This window comes from Musa acuminata, chromosome BXJ2-6 (genome assembly GCF_036884655.1).
Source record: "Musa acuminata AAA Group cultivar baxijiao chromosome BXJ2-6, Cavendish_Baxijiao_AAA, whole genome shotgun sequence".
Classification (NCBI taxonomy): Eukaryota; Viridiplantae; Streptophyta; class Magnoliopsida; order Zingiberales; family Musaceae; genus Musa; species Musa acuminata.
Window position 1 is genome coordinate 44,316,089 of NC_088343.1, and position 20,786 is coordinate 44,336,874.

The 20,786-nt window shown below is 37.2% G+C and overlaps 2 protein-coding genes across 7 annotated transcripts; one reads left to right on the plus strand and one right to left on the minus strand.

The window, feature by feature from the left end:
- Positions 1-742: 742 nt before the first annotated feature.
- On the plus strand, positions 743-12,030 carry LOC135615903 (nuclear pore complex protein NUP133-like). The gene is made up of 8 exons (XM_065114985.1): positions 743-1,118; positions 3,242-3,363; positions 3,465-5,219; positions 6,830-7,551; positions 7,967-8,125; positions 8,445-8,781; positions 9,256-9,323; positions 11,173-12,030. The coding sequence occupies exons 1-8, from the start codon at positions 931-933 to the stop codon at positions 11,719-11,721; spliced, it is 3,900 nt and encodes a 1,299-aa protein (XP_064971057.1). The 5' UTR covers positions 743-930; the 3' UTR covers positions 11,722-12,030.
- A 2,101-nt stretch (positions 12,031-14,131) lies between these two features.
- LOC135585826 (uncharacterized) lies at positions 14,132-20,722 on the minus strand. 6 transcript variants are annotated; one of them, XR_010488185.1, is made up of 8 exons: positions 19,805-20,722; positions 19,654-19,724; positions 19,440-19,520; positions 19,310-19,353; positions 17,783-17,936; positions 17,230-17,300; positions 14,934-15,338; positions 14,132-14,826 (listed from the first exon to the last, which is right to left on the minus strand). XR_010488185.1 is itself a non-coding variant. In XM_065114986.1 (5 exons), exons 1-5 carry the CDS (start codon positions 20,034-20,036, stop codon positions 17,837-17,839), a joined length of 528 nt encoding a protein of 175 aa, XP_064971058.1. In that variant the 5' UTR covers positions 20,037-20,722; the 3' UTR covers positions 17,523-17,836. The 6 variants fall into 6 exon arrangements, 1 of the variants encoding a protein (XP_064971058.1); XR_010488186.1 differs by having other exon boundaries at positions 14,132-14,895; positions 14,977-15,338; positions 17,230-17,303; XR_010488187.1 differs by having other exon boundaries at positions 14,132-14,814; positions 17,230-17,303.
- Positions 20,723-20,786: the final 64 nt, after the last annotated feature.

Below are 20,786 nucleotides of genomic sequence, written 5' to 3' on the forward strand. Positions count from 1 at the left end.
ACATTAAACCTGTCCTAGCCGTCCGATTTAGTGGACGGGCTTTATCGGGAGTTCATGTTATCGTTACGAGTTTTGAATCGTTCCATAAATCATTTTATTTTGACGAGGTTTATATAAGGGATGGATGGCAGCATAACTCAACATTTAATATAATTCTAAAATATTTATTATTAAATCAGTTTTTGATTGTGAGAGTTTGGATTGGACCAACATTCTTATCTTTTTCTTCTTCTTTTTTTTTATGAGTTTGAATGTTGATACAAAAATACTCGGAAAGATTTAATTTATATATTTTTTTTTTGAGAGAAAGATATGTTTCAAAATGTACTAACTCTTTTACAGTGGATTTTGTGTACCATTACTAAAGTAATATAAAATGTGATGCGATAATTCTGAGATATAATAAACTTTGATCTAATCAATTTGTGTTGAAGTGTTTATCACATGACATCAATAAGTTTTGATTTCACAAAAATTACGCAAATCATTTAGTTTTTTTTTATTGGAACCATAAAATCCATTGACTAATTCTTTGTCCAATTAGATATGTTTTGCTTCGATCGTAGAATCATAAAATCCATTTATTATATTTTTTAATAATAAAAGAATAATTAATACAAATATATTTTTTTACTAAATTAAATTAATTTTAATTTTTCCCCCCAAAAAAATGAACGGATTAATTTGACGGCTTTACTATTGTCCGGATTGCAATAGGGATCGCAATTTTGCGACACGCCGGCCGTCTTTGGTCGAGCCCTCCGTGCGTCCGCCATTTCAAAGTGAAACGAAGCGCCCGCCCGAAACCCACCCATTTCGGGTTCCCCTCCCCTCTCGTCGCGGGGCTCCTCGAAACCCTAAACACTGACCGTTCTCCCTTTCTTCTTCTACAAACGCTTGCTCTCTCGCTCGCCATCCCGGTCGCTAGAGATGTTCTCCCCCGCGGCAAGGAAACCCCATTTGGCTGCCACGCCCAGTCAGGGCCGGAACCACCCGGATTCCCCGTCGACGCCTCTCGACGAGACACGCCCTTCCTTCCTCTCCTCCGCCTCTGTCCCTGGCCGTCCGACCACCGGCACCCCCGCGCCGTGGTCCTCTCGCCTTTCCGTCCTCGCCAGGTAGGCTCACTTTTGATTCATCCCTTAGGGTTGCTGTGGTATCCCTCGTTTAGGTCCTCGTGGTTCTTGTGGTTTCAAGATGTCGTACTTATTTTCCTGTTCCGGAATGTTCTCTAAGGATCTTATGGTATTTCTTGATCATTGGGGTTTTCCTGATGAGCGGATGACGAGACATGCCAAGTTCATTCTAGTTCCAGTTTCTAGAAATTTTTTCATAGTTCTGAATCTGCCACATCGAACTTCTAAGACGAGCGAGACTGTGGAATTAGGTTTTATATTTCTCCTGTCCTGTCTCTGCTGTAATAATTTTCTTATTTGTAAACTTCTAGAGAAGATGAATTATGATGACAAAGTTTTGTTCAAATGAAGCGAAGGCTATTACTTAATATTAAAGAAAATCATTCACTACGAAGCATGTTTCGAGGATATGTACAGTTGCAGAAGATTGATTTGTGGGAGTTACTTTTGATGTGATATGTTTCACACCGACCGGGTGTGCTAGTTCCCTGAGATATTAGTTACTTCTTCCTTGATATCTCCACCTCTGCTTTTTTATTTTAATAATCCTATAAAAAAACTTCATTCTTCTTATTCATTAGCACTGTAAAAGGCCTTTTTTATTAGAGAAGAGTGTAGCAGGCTTGTTTTAGTAATATTAGTACATGTTTGCATGATTATGTAATGTCATTCATTACGATCTGTAATATCATAACATTTCATCAGATCTCCGTGCCGTGGGTCTAGTCCATATGCTTTGGCAAAAACACTATGATTTATTGTTTGCTACTGGTACTTTGCGTCATCTGGATGCAAAATTTTACCGGGAAAAATGGTGACCTCGATGACTTGATATTTGTCTCCGTGTTTGTGTTTTTGTTCAGCTCCCTAGGTCCTTGAAATCTGCTTATGAAACCAAAAATGTGTGGCGTCAATGCATTGCACTCACAATGCTCACTCAAAATCTTTATTGAATTATCATAACCTTGAGAATCATCCAATACTTTCTCTTTCTTATTAATTGGGGCCAAGGATTTTGGGTAGTCTGCTTGAGATTTGTTTACTAATCCTCCATGTAACTTTTTGATCTTTTTGTTATCAACTTCAATAGTTTCTCGTGCGTGTTCTTGATGAGCTGATACGAGGCATATATGTCAGACTGGTAATATGATGAACACGAGGCATGCTATTAATCCTTTCCTAAATCTGGTAGATTTTTTGCACATTCATTTTTCAATAGCTATTTTGATATGGAGCTTCTTTTTGGGACCTTATTTAGTGAAATGTGCATAAGTGCATCATTCACTCCTCACTTTGGGTTGCTTGTTGAATACTTGCATTGTGGATATGCTTGCCACTTGTCTATGACCATTAAAATTAATGAGGTTGTAGGTGCATCTAGATGGAAAATTAGAGATGATCTAGTCCAAGTTATTTTACATGCATTGTTATCAGTGTAGTAATATAAAGAAGCAAAATGTGACATGCTATAGATGCTTGTAGAGATTCACTCATGTCTGAATATTTCCCGTTTATGAAGGATTCTATTGCAGGAATTTTGGTTATGAACATAAATATCTGTTGACCACCCACAATCAGTCGATTCGATGTTCTTTTAAGTCCACGAGTAAAAACATCGGAACTTTTGGTTGTTTATGAGAACTGTTACAAAGGAGCATTTGCAAAAATACATATGGAGGAGAGGTACAAGCTTTTGTGTTCGAAGTCTTGAAGTGTTTTAGAAATCATTACTGTTCAGATAGTTCCATCCCAAGACTTGGCCAATCACTTTGTGTTTCCTTGTCATTTCTGTGTTGCTGTACTTCATGCGGAACCTACTAGTGAAAAATTATTCGGTGACTTGCTACCTTCCTTTGCTGTTAAGCTATTCATGTAATGTGGTACTCCTATTTTAGCTTAGTTTTTATGATTTAAAAGTTTTTTACTTGAATGACTCAATAATTATGTTAGATTGTTTACATACGTGTGTGTTTCATATTTCTGTTATTTGAGCCCTTTTGAGTTTGTTAGACAGTTTATATGCAAATAATAGTTTCGCTTCTGAGATTCTGATCCTGCTAAATGGCCTGTTCTACGAGTTGATAATCTTATACTTCTACACCTAGAATTCCAATTGTAAAAGGAGCTGAGAAGGGTGGGAGTGGCAAACAAATTCAACCGGTGTATGTGGGAGAATTTCCTCAGGTTGTTCGTAATGCTCAAGCCAGTCTTCTGAAGAAGGGTTTTGGTAAACTTAATTTTGTTTCCTAGTTTAGATTGTTGAATATGTATATACTTGCATGTTCAGAAATGCTCTTTAGGAAATTGATTTTTTCCTATTTCTTGCAGATAACAGTTTGGTTGCTGGCGGTATGGATAAAGAAACATCACTTGCTTGGATAATATGTGACACTCAGCTCTTTATATGGAGCTATTTGTCAGGCACGGTTCCAAAAAATTGTTTTGTGCTTGAGTTGCCATCTTCTGTGGTTGGAGATAGGATTGTCGGCGTGAAATACACAAATGGTCGAAATTGGATGCTTTGTGCTGTAAGATGGGATGTTTCTTCAAAAAAAGTATTTGAGCAGTGTAATTCTGCTGGCATCATCCTCTGTAACCAGGAGACTGGAGCTGTTGTGTATTGGCCTGACATTTACTCAGAAAGTTTGAATGTTCCAGTTGTTAGCCTTTCTGAACCACAATCAAAAGAAAGTGATATTTCTGCTAGACATGAAAGATATCACTCTTTTATTGTTTCTGCAATACCCGGTAGTTCTCAAGAATGTGTTGCTGTAGCTTGTCAGTCAACTGGAGGCCTATTTCTATTTAAATTCTCACCATCTGGAATACATTGCCAAATGGTTTTTCACAATGTTTTAGCTGTTAATTCTAATAGCTCTTCTCAGATGAATGAACTGTGTGCTAGGTCCCTGGTCTGGCATCCTCAGTATACTTCCTCAGATGATTCTGGTCGTCAGTTTTTCTTGCTGACAGATCATGAGATTCAATGTTGGAATATTGTTTTTATACCTAATATCAATGTTAAAAAACTCTGGAGTCATGAAATTGTTGGTAATGATGGTCATTTGGGTATTAAGAAGGATCTAGCAGGACAGAAGCAGATTTGGCTTTTGGATATGCAGTTAGATGACCGTGGGAAAGAATTTACTATTCTCGTTGCCACCTCCTGTAAAGATCGAGTGAGCAGTTCAAACTACATACAATATTCTCTTTTGACAATGCAATATAAACCAGGTTGTTCTACAAAGACCAGTTGGTCTACGAATGAAAGGCTTCTAGAGAAAAAGGCTCCCCTTCAGACTGTAATTCCCAAAGCAAGAGTTGAAGATAGGGGCTACTTGTTTTCTACAAGGATACGTGTTGGTGGCAAGCCATCTGGTTCTGTGATTATATTATCTGGAGATGGAACAGCTACTGTTACAAGCTATTGGAAAGGTTCCTCTCGGCTTTATCAGTTCGATTTACCATGGGATGGGGGAAAAGTTCTTGATGCTTCTGTTTTTCCTTCTATCGATGACAGTGAGGAAGGGGCATGGGTTGTCTTAACTGAAAAAGCAGGGGTTTGGGCAATACCTGAAAAGGCTGTTTTGCTTGGTGGCGTTGAGCCACCAGAGCGGAGTTTGTCTCGGATGGGGAGTTTAAATGAAAGTGTTGTAGATGAAGAGAAAAAAAACCAGAAAACTGGAGGGAATACTGTTCCTGGAAGGCCTGGTTCTGAAGCATGGGGATCTGGAGATAGACAGAGACTGGCTTTAGTTGGCAAAACTGCTCAAGATGAAGAAGCGGAGGCTTTGCTAAGTCGTTTATTTCATGAATTTCTTTTTTCTGGTGAAGTTCAAGGTGTATTTGAAAAACTTAGAGAGAAAGGAGCATTTTTAAAAGAAGATGAAACAAGTGTTTTTGCTCGCATGAGCAAATCTATTGTTGACACATTAGCTAAACATTGGACAACAACCAGAGGAGCTGAGTTGGTGGCTTCAGCTGTAGTGTCATCACTACTTCTGGATAAGCATCAGAAGCATCAGAAGTACCTCCAGTTCCTTGCTTTAACAAAGTGTCACGAGGAACTTTCTTCCAAACAGAGTAAGTCAGTCCTTTTTGTGAGGTCTCTTCTATATAGACTTTCTGCCATGTGCCTGTCATATCCAGTCTGTGGGTACATGTTAGAGTATGTTTTGTTTAGAATCCAGGATCCGAGTCCTGCATCTTGTTATTGATCATGACATTCTTGAAATGTATGATATTTGTTTTCAGTTTCTGGAGGTCTGGGCTATTTTTTCAATATAATTTTTTACATTTGTTTCTTTTAATGGTTTGGACTGGTTGATTTGTTGAAATATAATGGGGTCTTTTCAGTTTGGGATGACATTTGTTTCTTTTAATGTCCATTAGGGTTCTGAGTTCTGATAATCACTATGATATTAGTTTGTTTGATCCTTTGTTTTTCTTAACCAGACAAAGTGCTTCTGATTTGTATCCTAACTTAGTTCACTAAAGATGTCTTATAAAATTGGAGATTAGTTTATATTACATATTATCGAGCCACTATGTCCTTAATTTAGTGCTTCTTATATGAATATTTGGTGAGGCTCCCAGAATGATATTTTGGGTGTTGTACCTGGAAAATGCATTGATTAATTGCTGTCTTGTTTTATTTTAATCAGTTGGTAATAATTTTTTTGGGTCTGTTTATTAAGCTTAACAGTATTGTCTACTTGGAACTTTAACAACTCCAAAGCTTGCTACTTCAAACTGGTCTATGTATCACGTTTGCAAACAGATTAAGTGTTGATCCCTATCCAGGCTGAGAACTCTATATTGGATGTAAGAGGATCCATTTTCCAAACTCAATATATGCAAATATTGATCCAAAATGTCTGAGCTAGTTGGCTGAACTGCAAATGAGGCTAGAGATCTATAAGTTACTAAGTTACAAACATAAAAAGGAGAAAAAAGTTCTAAAGAAGCCAATTATTAACATAAAAGGGACCGGAAGGCTTTCACAATTGCAACACAAACCAACCAATTTAATGCATCCTAAATTAGTCTCGGACAAATGAAGCTTTCAAATTTTGCTCATAAAGTTTTCATATATTTAGAAACCAACTAAAGCCATGGAAGCACAGCTAGATCTAAAAACAACAATTAACTATAAATTTCACATTAGAAGTTAAAACTTAAAAGAAATCTGAGATTACTAGATATGTGGATTAGCTGACGTCTCAGTGGGTACCAAACTGACCATATCTGAGGGAATTCAAGTCCCTAGTGAGGAGTCTAGCTTTGTTCTCAGTTTGTTATACAGCAAGTGGAGAGATATAACTTGGTTTTGTATTTTGAGGCTATTCATCTCTATCATCTTCAGGTCCTTCCGTGGGTTCACTCGCAAGTCAGAGTTACTGTCATTTGCTTTATTAGTTTTGCTTTCCATGCTGTAATAGGTGCCTCCTGGCTTTATCATTAATACTAAGGAAAAAAACAGTTTGGAAATTCATAGTCACAAAATTATGGATGACCACTAAATGCTGCTTTGTGAATTAGTATGGCATTATTGGACCTTGCTTTCATAATTACAATGGGATTATTCTGTTTTATTATGTTCAAGTTTGTGGAGAAAGCTGTGTATTAACTCTGTTTTTCCATTTCCACTGGAACATTAGCTATGTTAAATTAATTGTTTTTCCTTTCTGTAGGACGTTCAACACTAATTATCATGGAACATGGTGAAAAACTTTCTAGTATGATCCAGCTGAGGGAATTACAGAATCTGTTAAGTCAGAATCGAAAATACTTATCTGATTCTCCATCTTCTCATGCACAAGCTGATGCCTCTGGATCTCTGTGGAACCTCATTCAGCTAGTTGGTGAGAAAGCTCGTAGAAATACTGTTCTTCTTATGGATCGTGATAATTCAGAAGTATTTTACACTAAAGTTTCTGATATAGAGGAGCTTTTTTATTGCTTATCTCATCATCTTGAATATGTAATTGGTGGAGGCCAACCATTTATTATTCAGATGCAACGAGCTTGTGAACTCTCAAATGCCTGCACAACTTTGATTCAGGCTGCTATGCACTACAGAGATGAACACAGGAACTGGTATCCTTCTCTGGAAGGATTATCATCTTGGAACTGTCAGCATGTAGTTCGCTCAGGTCTCTGGAGCCTAGCATCTTTAATTATGCATCTCTTAAAAGAGGTTCAGGCTACGGATATGTCTGTCGAGCAAGAAATGTGGTCTCAACTAGAAGGACTTACTGATGTTTTGCTAGATGCTTACACTAGCTCAATTACAGCGAAAATAGAATGTGGAGAAGAACACCATGGTCTACTAGAGGAATACTGTCAGAGGAGAGATGAACTTCTTGGTTCACTCTATGACCTAGCAAAAAGATTGACAGAATTGAAATACCAGGTGAGTTCCGGTGATGCTTATCACGTGCATTTGTTTGCTTTGTACTGATCCTACTGGTATGAACTAGGAAAAAGATTAACAGACTGGTATTCTTCCAGTGATAGACTGATCTGATTGATATTTTTTAAGTAATTGCTTTATAAGTATGATATCCCTTAATTCGTATATTAGTTTAACAATTACCATCATTTTCAGTTTCTAGTGCATTTGAGGCAGTCAGTACTGTTTAATTTTTTCTTTCTTTTGGTTATCGAAATAATCTTGCTGCTTGAAGATTTACTTATAAATTTTCTTCATCAAATTGTAGTTGCCTTGAAGATTTGAGACCAGTTTTATTTTACCATGTAGTGAGTGTAATATAAACAATCAGTCCTGTTCACACAAGTAACTTGGTGCTGTTATTTTGTCTCTTCAGGAGTCACACTTGAGTGAAGAGGATCTTGAGAGAAGAGAAGCCATATTTAGAGAGCTTACTGAACCTCTTCTCTTGATTGCAAGGAGACATGACGGCTATCAAACACTGTGGCAACTGTGTTATGATCTTAGTGATACAGGACTTCTCCGAACTCTTATGGTATGGACAAGCTTCTAGTCCTTTATAACTGCCCACCTGGATTGCCATGCCATGTCTTACACATGTAACAAAATTCATTGATATTTATGTACTTGGATTATACAGGACATGTTTCTGTAGGTAACATATAGTTTCGGGATAATCTTGTTACAAGATGCTTCTAGTTGTATAAAATCTAAAATTGCCAATCTGGAGTTATTTTGGTCTTAGTTCTGTTGTATGCATCTGAAATTTTCTAATCAATGCTTCAGCTATGTCTTTGCTTCTATTGGTGGGTGATAATACTTCTCTTAACATTCTTAATGTAATATTTCTGCAGCACGAGAGTCTAGGGCCAAAAGGAGGGTTCAGTTATTTTGTTTTTAAACAGCTGATGACAAGCCATCAATACTCTAAGCTGCTGAGGCTTGGAGAAGAATTCCAAGAAGAGTTAGCTATTTTTCTGAAGGAGCACAAAGATCTGTTATGGCTTCATGAGTTATATTTGAAGCAATTTTCATCAGCCTCTGAAACTCTTCATGCTGTTGCTCTATCTTTGGATGATGGACCTCCTTTGATGACTGAAGAAGAACCAGAGATGGTACAGATTAAAAGGTCGTCTTCTCTTGCTGACAGAAGGCGTCTACTTAATCTTTCTAAAATTGCTGCAGTTGCAGGTTTGGTTTTTCTCGCTTCAAGTATTATTAGTTCTTAAACTAACTGCGTAACAGTTCATATAATAACAACAATTAGGAAAGGTAGTGTCGAGACATAATCACATGTGACTACCAGTCTGATACCTTGTTTAAGGTGTTTATGCCTAAAAAAAATTTATGATTGTATTTTGCCCTTCCTCTTCATGGTCTGAACTGTAATTATTTAACACAAAAGGAAACAATATATGCGACAGAGGTTTTTCTTTTTTGCCCAGTCACCAAGATAAACATTACTTTATGAAAGTTGTGTGCCAAATGGTTGAAGTGTTTAATGTCATTTTACACACTATTATAAGGGTCAAAAGAATTTAATGATTTCCCCTAAATTTGCTGATTGTAAAGCAAAATGTTCTAGCTATAATATAGTTCAAATATTATTTTTAATTTTTATGTGTTTTGAAATATTATCTAATCAACATAATTTTTATGTGTCAGGTAAGGACAAAAGTTTTGAGATGAAGACCAGGCGTATAGAAGCTGATTTGCAAATTCTAAAATTACAGGTTATATTTATTTTTTTTCCTTACATGACAGCCATTTTTGCTCTGTTTAGCAAAATAAATTCTTTTTTATTTTGATTGTTGGCAAAGAAAAGATACTAGGCATTGTTCATATCTGAACCTGATATTTAAGAGGCAATATATCAATGTGCAAAATAATTGGAAATAGATATTGAGTTGAAACCAATGCTTGTTTATCCAAATGGCTTAGGCAGTTCAATGACCATGCCCTCTTGTATCAAAATATATAATCTTGAGCATTTTAATGAAGTAAGTTGCACATATTGTTCCATGTGGTGGTTGGTACCTAATTTGCTTTTGTTGAACGATAATGTTGCCGGTGGTGGTTCTTTTGTCATCATATTTGGCACATACGATCCTAAATTATAGGAGCATTTTGAGAAGCTACCACAATAACAAGCTATAATGCAGTTTGCTACATAAATCTTTCTTGTCATTTAACTATATACAACGTAATATTTCTAATTAAATCAAAATCATTTAAATTTATTTTTATTTTTTGATAAAATTTTAGGTCTTTTCTAATTGCTCGTTGTACTTTCTAATTGTCTCAGTTCTCTAACCTGTTTGATGTGTATTTCTTTAAAAATGTTCATGCCATCTTACATAAATTTCTCTCGTTAATTTTTTAATCAAGTCTATATATAATGGATGAAATCATATGTTATTCAATTTTAAAAGTTAATCCATCATTATCTCATCATTCTCATCTTAGTTATTACCAACTTTTGATGATACTCTAATAATTCTCAATACTTCAATTAAAAAAACATACTAATTGTCTGATAAGGTTTTTACTTTTGAAGTGTTGAATATGCTATGATCACACAAAACCACTGAGTCTACTTTACACTTAAACCACTCATAGGTGACTGATGCCTTCACCAAACTTAGATCTAATATATCTAAAACTTTTACCTATTTTCAGTCTCTTTAAACTTCCTTTATTTGTTCCAATTTTACAAACAAAACTATGATTTCTAATTTTTTTTAATCTCTAAAGGTAAGTTACTTATAGAATGTTAATTAAATAATACATAAAATAATATTTTCCTTTTTTAATCTTAAGATTATTAACAAGCACATTTTGATTTTCATTTTTAAGTACTAATTTTACCTAAATCTTTGCTCGATCAATCCCTAACCAAGCAATTTAATAGATGTTATTTTCCTAACCGTTAACATTTTACTGTAAAAAACATCTCCGTCTGTATATTTTGTTATACTTGCAATAATTTTGCCTCCTCTTTTAGCTACTGTGACTTGTTAAAGTCCCACTGAGAAAATCCTTGTATGTATATATATAACTTCCGAAAACCTTCATCAGCACTCTCTTGATGCTGACCTCTATCTTTAGATCCCAAAAAATCTCCGTGATACACTTTAAATTTTAGCGGTCGTTTATATGGTATTTGAATTGTCTCCATTCAAAATCCAAAAAAATTTTATATCTATCTGATTTTTAGAAAGCCTTGCATTATTATCTTTAAAATTCAACCAATGAGTCCTGGTAAAACTCCATGACCAGAGCCCGACTTTCTGAGTTTGTATCCATAGCGCCTCCATGCATTTTCCAAAGTTCCTACATGATCATTTAAATTTTGATAAAAAATTTTAATTAAAGATGTTCTTTTAATAATTCTATTAAATTCTCTTACAATTTTCTCTTAATTTGATCAGCTAGTTCTACGTGAGGGGCATAGTTTAGACTCTCAATTCCTGTAACAGTGTTCTTAGATTTCTTATTTATTATATTTCTTTAGGATGCTCGATCCTTCCTTTTTTTTATTTTGATTTTATTTATTTTATTTTATTTTGTTCGTTTCTGCAGGAGGAGATTGTCAGACACTTGTCAGATGATAGAGAGGACATCAATAGACCCCTCCCTCCGGGAGAACTGATCGAAGTGTGCTTAAGAGAAGCGAGTAAAGAACTGTGTTTAAAACCTTTTGAAGTGTTTGCATGGACAAGTTCATCTTTCCGGAGGTCCAACAGAAGCCTTCTGGAGGAATGTTGGAAGAATGCAGCCAGCCAAGACGACTGGATAGCTCTTATCCAGGTATCAACAGCAGAAGGTTGGAGTGATAAAGTTGTCCTAGAGGCATTACGAGAGACTGTGCTGTACAAGGCTTCCAGCTGGTGCTATGGACCTGAGTCACAGATCCATGGTGGTGGTTTCGAGGAAGTAATGCCTTTGCAGAAAGATGATGATGAATTTTCGAGTATCAAAGACGAAAGCCTTTCGGTGGAAGGAATTCTCATGCAGCACAAAGACTTTACTGATGCAGGCAAGCTGATGCTGACTGCAATAATGCTTGCTAAGGTAGGAGACGATGCTACGGTCGAAGAGCGCGTGGCTATGGCTATGGATTCTAGATAGCGAGTCGGTGCCTCGTTTCTCACTATTCCGATTCACAAGTTTGGTAGGTCGCCGGTTGGATTTGCAGGCGGGTTTACTCTTCTTTGTAAAGCCCCATTTCGTATTTGTCTTCTTGGAAGCTTTGATGTGATCGACACCAAATAATCTAGAAAAGCTTCGTCTTTCCTTTTTTACGCACCTAGTTTTCGAGACATCAGGCTTTTGATGCTTAGATTAACGTGTTTGGTTGTATTTTCAGGGAGGTTGGTCTAACGTTTCTGTTGTATTCTTGACAATGATCACGCCATATTATCCTTGTTATTAGCCTTACTGATCGTGTAGAATATTCATACAGGTGTTCTTATTCATCTCTCCGTGTCTGCTTCCATCTGGTGCCCTTCATACGCGAGGATGAGCCAGGCAGCGGATCAGATAAGCCTAATCACGGATCTTTTTCTGATAGTATGTTTTCTTTCATAAGCTGAAAAAAAAAGAAAAAGAAAAGCATAATGCATAGGTCAAATTGTCTGAATGGGGATTGGCCGATTCCACCGATAGATAGGAAACAACTGATATATCATTTACTAAAATTAGGGTTTGTTGCTTATGGAATGCTCGAATGCTATTTGTACATAGAGCAGATTAAATCGGGGTTTGAATTATTCTCTCAAAGGTTAAGATGGTGGTGGGTGTGAATCGAAGAAGAAAGATGTGAGGCCTCGACTCTTGAGTGACGCGATTGCCTCTTCGCCCTCCAGCGGGAGCCGCCGTCCGGGTACTCTCTTGGTCCCTTTTATTTCGCTCTCCTCCCGATGCTCTCTCCCGATCTCTTTCCTGACCCCAAACCTCTTCTCATGAAAGGAACTGCTGGAGGAAGTCGAGCAACTACCTCCCTGAGGCCGCTAAGGACACACAGAGTAAGTGAAATCATTTCATCAATGCAAACTGTGAGGGGTGCAGATTCGATTCATTTCATGATTTAGTTGCCTTCCTTCCACTTGAATCAGGAAAGGAAGGCAACCATTAGTTTTAGTTGCCTTCCTTCCAGTGGAATCATTTCATCAGATTTAGATGTCTTACTCTTACGGATTCTGCTATTGAATCAGGAAAGCTTGCGTCGTGACATTGGTTTCTCTAATCTTCTGGATGTGCACTGCCGCTACTCACAAAGGAAACACTGTATGTGACACAGGTTTTTATTCATTTATTTTGCCCAGACACCAAGGTAAACATTTCTTTGACTCTAGGAAGAATGGTCGATGCGTTCAAAGTAGTCTTTATCAAGTTCGAATGAAATTTAATGTTTTCCCTTAAACTTGCACAAAATGTTCTAATTATATATAATCTCCTTCAAGTATTATTTCTAACTTCGTTGCTTTCATGTTCTTAAGCGATCTCTCTATAATTTTTTTGGCCGATCAAGTTATTTAAATACTTAATTTTAGTATTTCTGTCTGATGGGTAGAAATTTTTATGTGTCAGGTGAGGACATGAACTCCTGGCGTAGTGAAGTTGAGATGAACATTATAAAATTACAGGTTATATTTATGTTGTTATTTATTTTCCTTACATGACAACCATTTTTGCGCCCATTAGCAAAATAATTTCTTGTCTGTTTTGATAATTGAGGAATAAAAGAAATTAGGCTTTGTTCATATCTGACCCAGTTATTCAAGAGGCAATAGATCCATGTGCAAAAGAATTGGAAATAGATACTGAGTTGAAAGTTGAAACCAATGCCCGTCTATCCAAATAGCTTAGGCAGTTCACTGACCATGACATTATTTGGTGTCGCATGTTGTTCACCACATTCCTATGCATTTGCTTTTGTTGGACAATAATGTTGTGTATTGTCACGAATAACATATAAAATTATAATCAGGGTATTTGATACAATGCTTATATCTTTCGATTTTATTTTTGCACTGCATATTAAGGGTTCATAGTAGGCTTAGTAGCCTTATTTTAGTTGGTTTTGATGATCGTCTTAAGCTTGTAACAGATTGTGTCATATGGACACTTAAGGGAATTTCGGTATGTAGTGGATCATTTTGGATTTTTTGTTATACGATCGTTCAGAGCTTGTTAAGTCTATATTTGTAATTTATATTAGATATGAAGTGTTTGCTAAAATTATTGTTTGTGGATCCCGAGTGAAACGTTTTTCTCTAATCCGTTTTATCTTTTGTAGGTCCTAAGGGACCATAGGAGGTTTCGGGGAGGTTGATCTTTGCGAACGAATACTTAATGATAGAATATTAGGTTTAGACGTGAAATCCATGTGGCCAAATTATAAGATTTTTTTATATAAAAATTCATGATATATATATATATTAATTTATTTATCATACTTATTCATCTTGTTTTTTTGCATGGTTAAATCTTTGTACAATCCTTGGGAGAAATGTAAATATTGCTCCACTCTAAATCATATCCCACAACAAAGTTTTGTTTCATGTAGGAACCGTACACTGAGGGTTTAGAGTCGATGGCAATCAGGGTGGAGCAAACGTAATTGCCTTCTACCGTGAAATATTACGTGGGTGGCACGATCATTTCCAACCCCTCGAAATGGAATCTGAGCACTGGCACCGTCGTCCCGTCGTCCAAATGGTCGTGGTTCCCGTAGAAGCATTGTCGACGAGTCCACCCGCCAACGCGCTTCAACTTCGCCTACTTGTCCAGCTCCTTGTGTACCATATCGAACGGTTCCCTATAAAGACACGTCAAGGGAGTGCTAGTGTCGAGAATGAGGCCGCCGCAGTTCAAGTTGAACGTCCCCAGCGGAATGTGCCGTGGTTCAAGTCGAACGTCCCCAGCTGAATGTGCAGCTTCTTGATGCCCATCGTAATGTCATGCAACTGAACGCAGTAAGTCGAATGTCCCGTCGTTTTGGAGCCCCACGTCGAAGGACATCTCCACCAAAGCGAGATCATCATCGGTGCTGGTGAAGGTGAAGCACTCGATGCCGACCATGCCGATAGAGTAGGAGTTGTCATCATCGGTGCTGGTGAAGGTGAAGCACTTGATGCCGACCATGCCGATAGAGTAGGAGTTGTCGGCGTAGCCCACGACGTACACACAACTGCCGTTGACGCACTTCGTCTGGTAATCCTGCTCGTAAGACTTCACACAAGGAGTCGATTACACCCAAGTTACTCCACTGCCCGTGTCGAAGATGACCGGAAGAGTAAGCTATGGAGTTCCGAGGGTGATGTTCATCAGATACTGACCTTGACCACGGAAGTTTGGTGCTTCTAAGGAATCAGGTGATACCGTGTACCGATGCCTCACTTCCAAGTACCGTAGGCGCGCATCCAGGTACCGTAGGCGCGCATCCGACCGACGCATGAGGGCTTCCTCCTTCTCCGCATAGGTCGTGTTGGGGGGGGGGGGGGGGAGAGACTATAGTCTCGGCTGAAGAGTCCCGCGCTGAAGCCACCGAAGGTGGTGGAAGTCCGGTATGGTAGAGAGACGAGTATCACGAGGGCGGTAAGGAAATGATGATGGCCCGCCATCGAAGCTTCCCTCGATATGTGCACGATGGGTGGGCAGAGGAAGAAGACTCACTATAAAAACGGGTGGCAATAGAAGAAGACTACTTGGAAATGTCTTCAATCCTCTCCATTTTGGAATGACTGTAGCAAAAAAAAAACACAAAAATCTTTAGATAGATAGATAGACACATACATTTAAGTTAATATCTAACACAATTTGCTTCGATATCATCCATAAAAGCAACTAAAAAATAGAGGGGGACTATGGACTAGCAAAAGAAGGCAGTGTTGGAGATATGATTTTTCGGAGCCAGCTGGAGTCAAAGACTAATGAAATTGATAGTGAAAGAAAGGTTAAGCTTTGATGGAAAGGTAATATTTACTTTTAGAATCAAAAGGTAGAACACTTAATGACATGGAGAACTTGATGTATGAATAATTAGGAGAGCAAAAAATACATCTCCTTTACCATGTAAATTTGCCATAAATCATTTGGATCATCTTAGAAAGGCAGAACAATGACTGTCATAAATAAGAAACACCAATAAACTATAAAGCTTGATATGTTTATATAATCATCACAAAAGATCATTGCAATGAAATTGCCAAAAAAAAAAAAGGCAAACAACTGATTCTAATAACAAAGATTAGGCAGATTTAGTTTAGAATCAACATAAATGCTTCATTCATGCTATGATCACAGACATCTCAAAATCCATGTGAAAACCTAACTTGTGTTGTTTCCTACTGTTTTATATTATATTCAGATCTCCAGTTAAGGAATTATTATAAACACTTCCCACCTTAATCATCCATCCAAGTTTCTGGATGATTTCAAGATGATAAGAAACTATCTCATTATGGAAAGTGGAGTAGAGTAATAACCAGTAACAACACTCGAAGTCGCACTAAAGCAAGAGAAGAGAATTAGACTGCACGATGATCACGGGGAATCTCTCTATTATCTTAGTATATCTAAATGGGATGTTTGAGCTGCCTTGGGGTATTAAAAATTATTGCAAGGAATATGAGAGCCTTGTAACTTTTGCTAACCAATTATATAAATGCAGTGCTGATAATCATCACCCTATAAAGAACTGACATGTGAATGCCAGCCGTTAAAAAAAAAACGATGAAACGCTTGTCATCATAAATCACAAGAAAATATTCTCCAAATCACGAATGATTCGCAGAATGTTTCCTTGACCACAAGCAAGTAAGGATCCTAGACTATAAAGAAGGGTCATTTTAGCTATGATACAGAATATTCTCTCTCCTCTCATTGTTCTATATGTTTCACCTCAGAAATCCTTCTTCTATTCGACTTGAGCATGGGAGGGACCGTGCCAAGAACATACTCATGGATCTTCGCTTGCAAGATGGAGTGCAGAGGTTTAGTTCAACTCTGGCCCCGGCAGCCATGGTGGCCACCATCCTTAGAGATCCTTAGAAATTGTAGATATTTCAAACAAAAAGTGTAAGGCATCATACTTTTGTTAGATACAACTATGAATTAAGAACGTACAGTGACATATCTAAGACCACCTTCACCTCCAAAAAAACAAAAAACTCTAAATCTCTGCAGCTTATTAAGATGTCAAGGACCATCGAGTGCTATGCAGAAATACGAAAAACAAGGAGGGTCTTGCTTCTTCAGTGCTGTTGCTATCGTTACCAACCTAAAGTCATATATGATTCTTATCTTCTCTTGAAGCAGTTGTTTCATTCAGCAGAAGTGTAATTTATGTGAAACAGATCTTGCGATACTAAATCATGATTCAACACTGATATTTCTAAATCATAGACTACTACATATTTGTGTATGCTCGGGAGCAGAAAAAAATGCACTTCTTGTACAAATTGCACAATATCTCAACATGTGATAACACAAGCAAGAGCAAGATCCATTAATGATGCTTAGCTACTCGAGTGTCAGAAAGCAAGTTATGACTTTGTATCTCAGCTTCTAATGACAGCAACATATATAAGTTTGTATGTTAAAAATTTTCTCAGCTGAATCACATGAACTTGCCTCATTGGTTCTTTCTTGCAGGTGATGTTGCTGCCACTTCCAGTCGCTCCGTTGACATAACCGAGGACAAACTTCTGAGAAATTCTTTCAGTTATATTATGGTTAATCATGCTCAAAGCTCAGATTGTGAATGACAAGGTTAATCAACAAATGCCAATTCTCAATGGTTTCTGATGCTAAGGGACAAAGACCAACAAGGAGTTCTAGATCAGTTGTCTTGACAGATTTGTTGACTGTTGACAACTTAAGTGAAAAATTCCACGAGTCTGTTTAAACATCAACATGTCATGGCATAAAGATCAAGCATAATGAACATCGTTTACAATTTAAGTTTCTTTGACAAATGAGATAATGTAAGAATATGAGTTCTTTGTAGTTAAAACATTTAAAGCCACAAGGACCTTGTCCACATGGCAAGCAAGTATACTTTTGATTGAACAAGTCCAGGACTACATGTCTAAATATTTTTTAATGCTTAATAAGCATAAAAAAACAAATATTATAATTTTAAAATATTTAACACAATGATCAGAAGCTTAGATTGAGATACTACCCCAAATAGCTCCAATGCAATATGACACCTCAAATGTTGATGATCCATTGCGTGTCAGAAGAGTAAGCTAGCCCAAGCAGCAAGAATTGCAAATCCACCATATGGTGCAATAAAAGAGATCTTTCTGTCTTCAAGATAAGCGGCCGTGTAGCACCTAAACAAACCACAGCCACTTGTAATGAGATACTACGCCCATAACTAACTACTTTCAGCTTGAAACAACTCTGCTAGTACGAAGCAACAACATGAATTGCTCATTATATTTTAGGTTTTAAGATTATGAGAAAACTGCTACATAACTTAGTTGGTTCACTAGTACAGTGCAATCAATTAATTATCTGAAACCATTATTCTACAGGCGTAAATTGCCAAGCTAATGATTCATGATGCAGCTAGATCCCATACACATAAATTTTATCAAGGCAAGACAAATAACAAAGAAGTCAAATGACACGGAACAAACAATGTCAATAAATCTTCATGTTTGCCCCCTTTTCCTTAATCAAAAATGGCCTGGTTCTACAGTTTTTCTAAATTCATGAAGACGAAGAAGGATGTGAGGAAAAACAAATCACAAAGAAGGATGTGAAATACCATACACAACAAAATACTTTACTGAATCTTCATCTTGGCTCATTTCTTCAATCAAAATGGCCAGGTTCTACATAGCAAACAAAGGAGATAGAAAAACAATTTGATGGAATTTTGTCCCCACTAATAACTCAGAGAGTAGCATCTGTGTAAGAATGTAAGAAGTTAAAACTGACCCTTGGAAAAGACCTATTTCTCTATGGACACTAATTTACCATGCAACTGAAAACATTGCGTCCTTGCTTCTTCATTTCCACCATACAAGCTCCTTCCATAAAATAATATATTTACTGATCATTTGGGTGTGAAAAATATAATTAGTGTTTTCCCCAACAAATTAAAAGCAATTTGTTTAATCTCAGCAAGATTGCCCTCCGAAAGGCATGAAGAAAGTTCAGATTTTAGATTCTTGAAGACTACTGCATTCTTGTTCATCAGCACTGTAATTAAATCTGGTAGTGTTTCACTTCTCACCATCTTATCTAAGTTCTTCATGTCCTTAGGCTGCATATGTAAGGACCTCTACTCTAGCTTATTCTTCATTCACGAACTTGAATAAGAAATATTGGTCAATTACATGATTTGATCTTAGATTGGTCAAAATTACAGACTTTGTTGCTATTATAGCTTAAATTTTTTTTTTTACAAAAATTTACTATAAAAGTTTCAAGGTTTGACTTTTCTTTGCAACAGCTTCCTCGATCCTAAATTGGTCGACTGAATTGTTATAGCGGAAACTCCATACTCTTACCTTAGAGACTAAAATTCACCAAAATGTGAAACAATCTTTTCTTTTGTACAGTAATGTCGTTATGGGCATTGAACCATTGATTTCTATCCACATATATGAGATAAAAGAAAAGGCAAATGAAAGAAGAGAAAGAAAAATTGATGACAGAAACGATAAAGTTCGAAGGAGAAGAAAAACACACTCACGTTCCCGAGAACCCGACGATACCGGTAGTTAGAAGCCCTCCAAACTGCACACACAAAGAGAGATTAAGAACATGTGAACATGATACTCCCATCAAATTCCTCACAGGGGAGAGAGAAAGGAAAGACTAACGATGTTGGGGCGTTTGGCGATGGGAGCTCCCACTAGGGCGGCCGTATGGACCAAGTGGTAGAGGGAGGCGGTACGCCAAACCTTCCAATTTGATCGTTCAACCAGCACAACAGAGGAACAAAAAGAACAACAACAATAACAAAGATCACGGGAAAGCCCCAAAAACTTTCTGATCGATTCGAAGAAAAGAGAACACAGAAATTGCAGCTCGAACCTCCTTGTAAGATGGGTTCTTGGGCTTGAAACCATGAGCGCCGTAAGTCCCCAGACCGATAGCAGCAACACCTGATCCAACCGAAAAAAGGGACAAAGAAAGCTCAGATCGATCCAGAAACACAGCAAGCAAGCAAGCACGAAGAGGATACCGGAGATTGCAGCGACCTTGTGCCACATCCTGGGATCCATCGTCGGCGCCAATTGCCTTCTGGTCTCCTTCCGCCGGCTGCGAAGCGAAGGTTTGGACCCGAGCCGAAGAGTTAAGAGAGCCTCGAGAGGGCTGTTATCGGGTCGGATCCAACTAAAATTCGTGTCCGACATTGATATTATCGGATTTTTTGTGCATGACGTCAGATCCATTTTAAATTTTCTACGGTTCATTTTATTAATTGTAAGATTTAGTGCTATCTATAATAAGTCATTTAATATATATTATAAAGTAATTCTTGAGTAATTGATTGACAATTAATTTTATCCCTGCAGGCAGTCTATTTACAAGTTAATAAATATCACCAAAGAAAGTAAAATTAACTTGTATTTATCCTTTCTTCTGGCAATTAAAATCAAATGACAGGCAATACTATTGCTTGATTCGATAATTAAGTGACGACTCCTCTGCATGATAATTTTTTTGTAGTTCGTAATAAGCAATTAAATGTATATGATAACTGAACTCATGAATACTTATTAACCAATCTTATTCATGCAATTAATTTGCTTGAATCGAAATATATGACATATTGATCAATAATATCATGATGTGCAAGTATGTTAGTGTCTCTACATACAACAAAGTTGAAAGGGTCCCTCCCAAAAATTTTCACCTCATTTTCATTTATTATCTTAATTATCATATCAATCTTTTGTTGAAGATTGAATCGACAATTTGGAAAGAAATACCTTATAACCTTCCTATGGAAAAGAGAACAGCACACGAACAAACACCAGATGCTGTTGCAGATTGCAGGATGATCCAATTCCAACCAAAGAAACCTTGCTATTTTCCATCAGTAGCTACTGGCAAATGTACAAAAGCCATGGAGGAACTTGCTACTACAGTGCAGTTGCTATGATTCTTTGAGAATATGGTTATAACACCAGAAAATTATAGATGCTTGCATGACATGGTAA

What these genes read in the sequence shown, in the direction of transcription:
- LOC135615903 (XM_065114985.1), top strand. Translation starts at nt 931, where the DNA reads ATGTTCTCCCCCGCGGCAAGGAAACCCCATTTGGCTGCCACGCCCAGT. An exon ending in GGAACTTTCTTCCAAACAGA is followed by an intron (nt 5,220 to 6,829) that starts GTAAGTCAGTCC and finishes TCCTTTCTGTAG; the next exon opens with GACGTTCAACACTAATTATC. An exon ending in TAAAATTGCTGCAGTTGCAG is followed by an intron (nt 8,782 to 9,255) that starts GTTTGGTTTTTC and finishes TTTATGTGTCAG; the next exon opens with GTAAGGACAAAAGTTTTGAG.
- LOC135585826 (XM_065114986.1), bottom strand. Translation starts at nt 20,036, where the DNA reads ATGAACCGTAGAAAATTTAAAATGGATCTGACGTCATGCACAAAAAAT. An exon ending in AGAACCCATCTTACAAGGAG is followed by an intron (nt 19,521 to 19,653) that starts GTTCGAGCTGCA and finishes TCAAATTGGAAG; the next exon opens with GTTTGGCGTACCGCCTCCCT. An exon ending in ATCGTCGGGTTCTCGGGAAC is followed by an intron (nt 17,937 to 19,309) that starts GTGAGTGTGTTT and finishes TGGTTTGTTTAG; the next exon opens with GTGCTACACGGCCGCTTATC.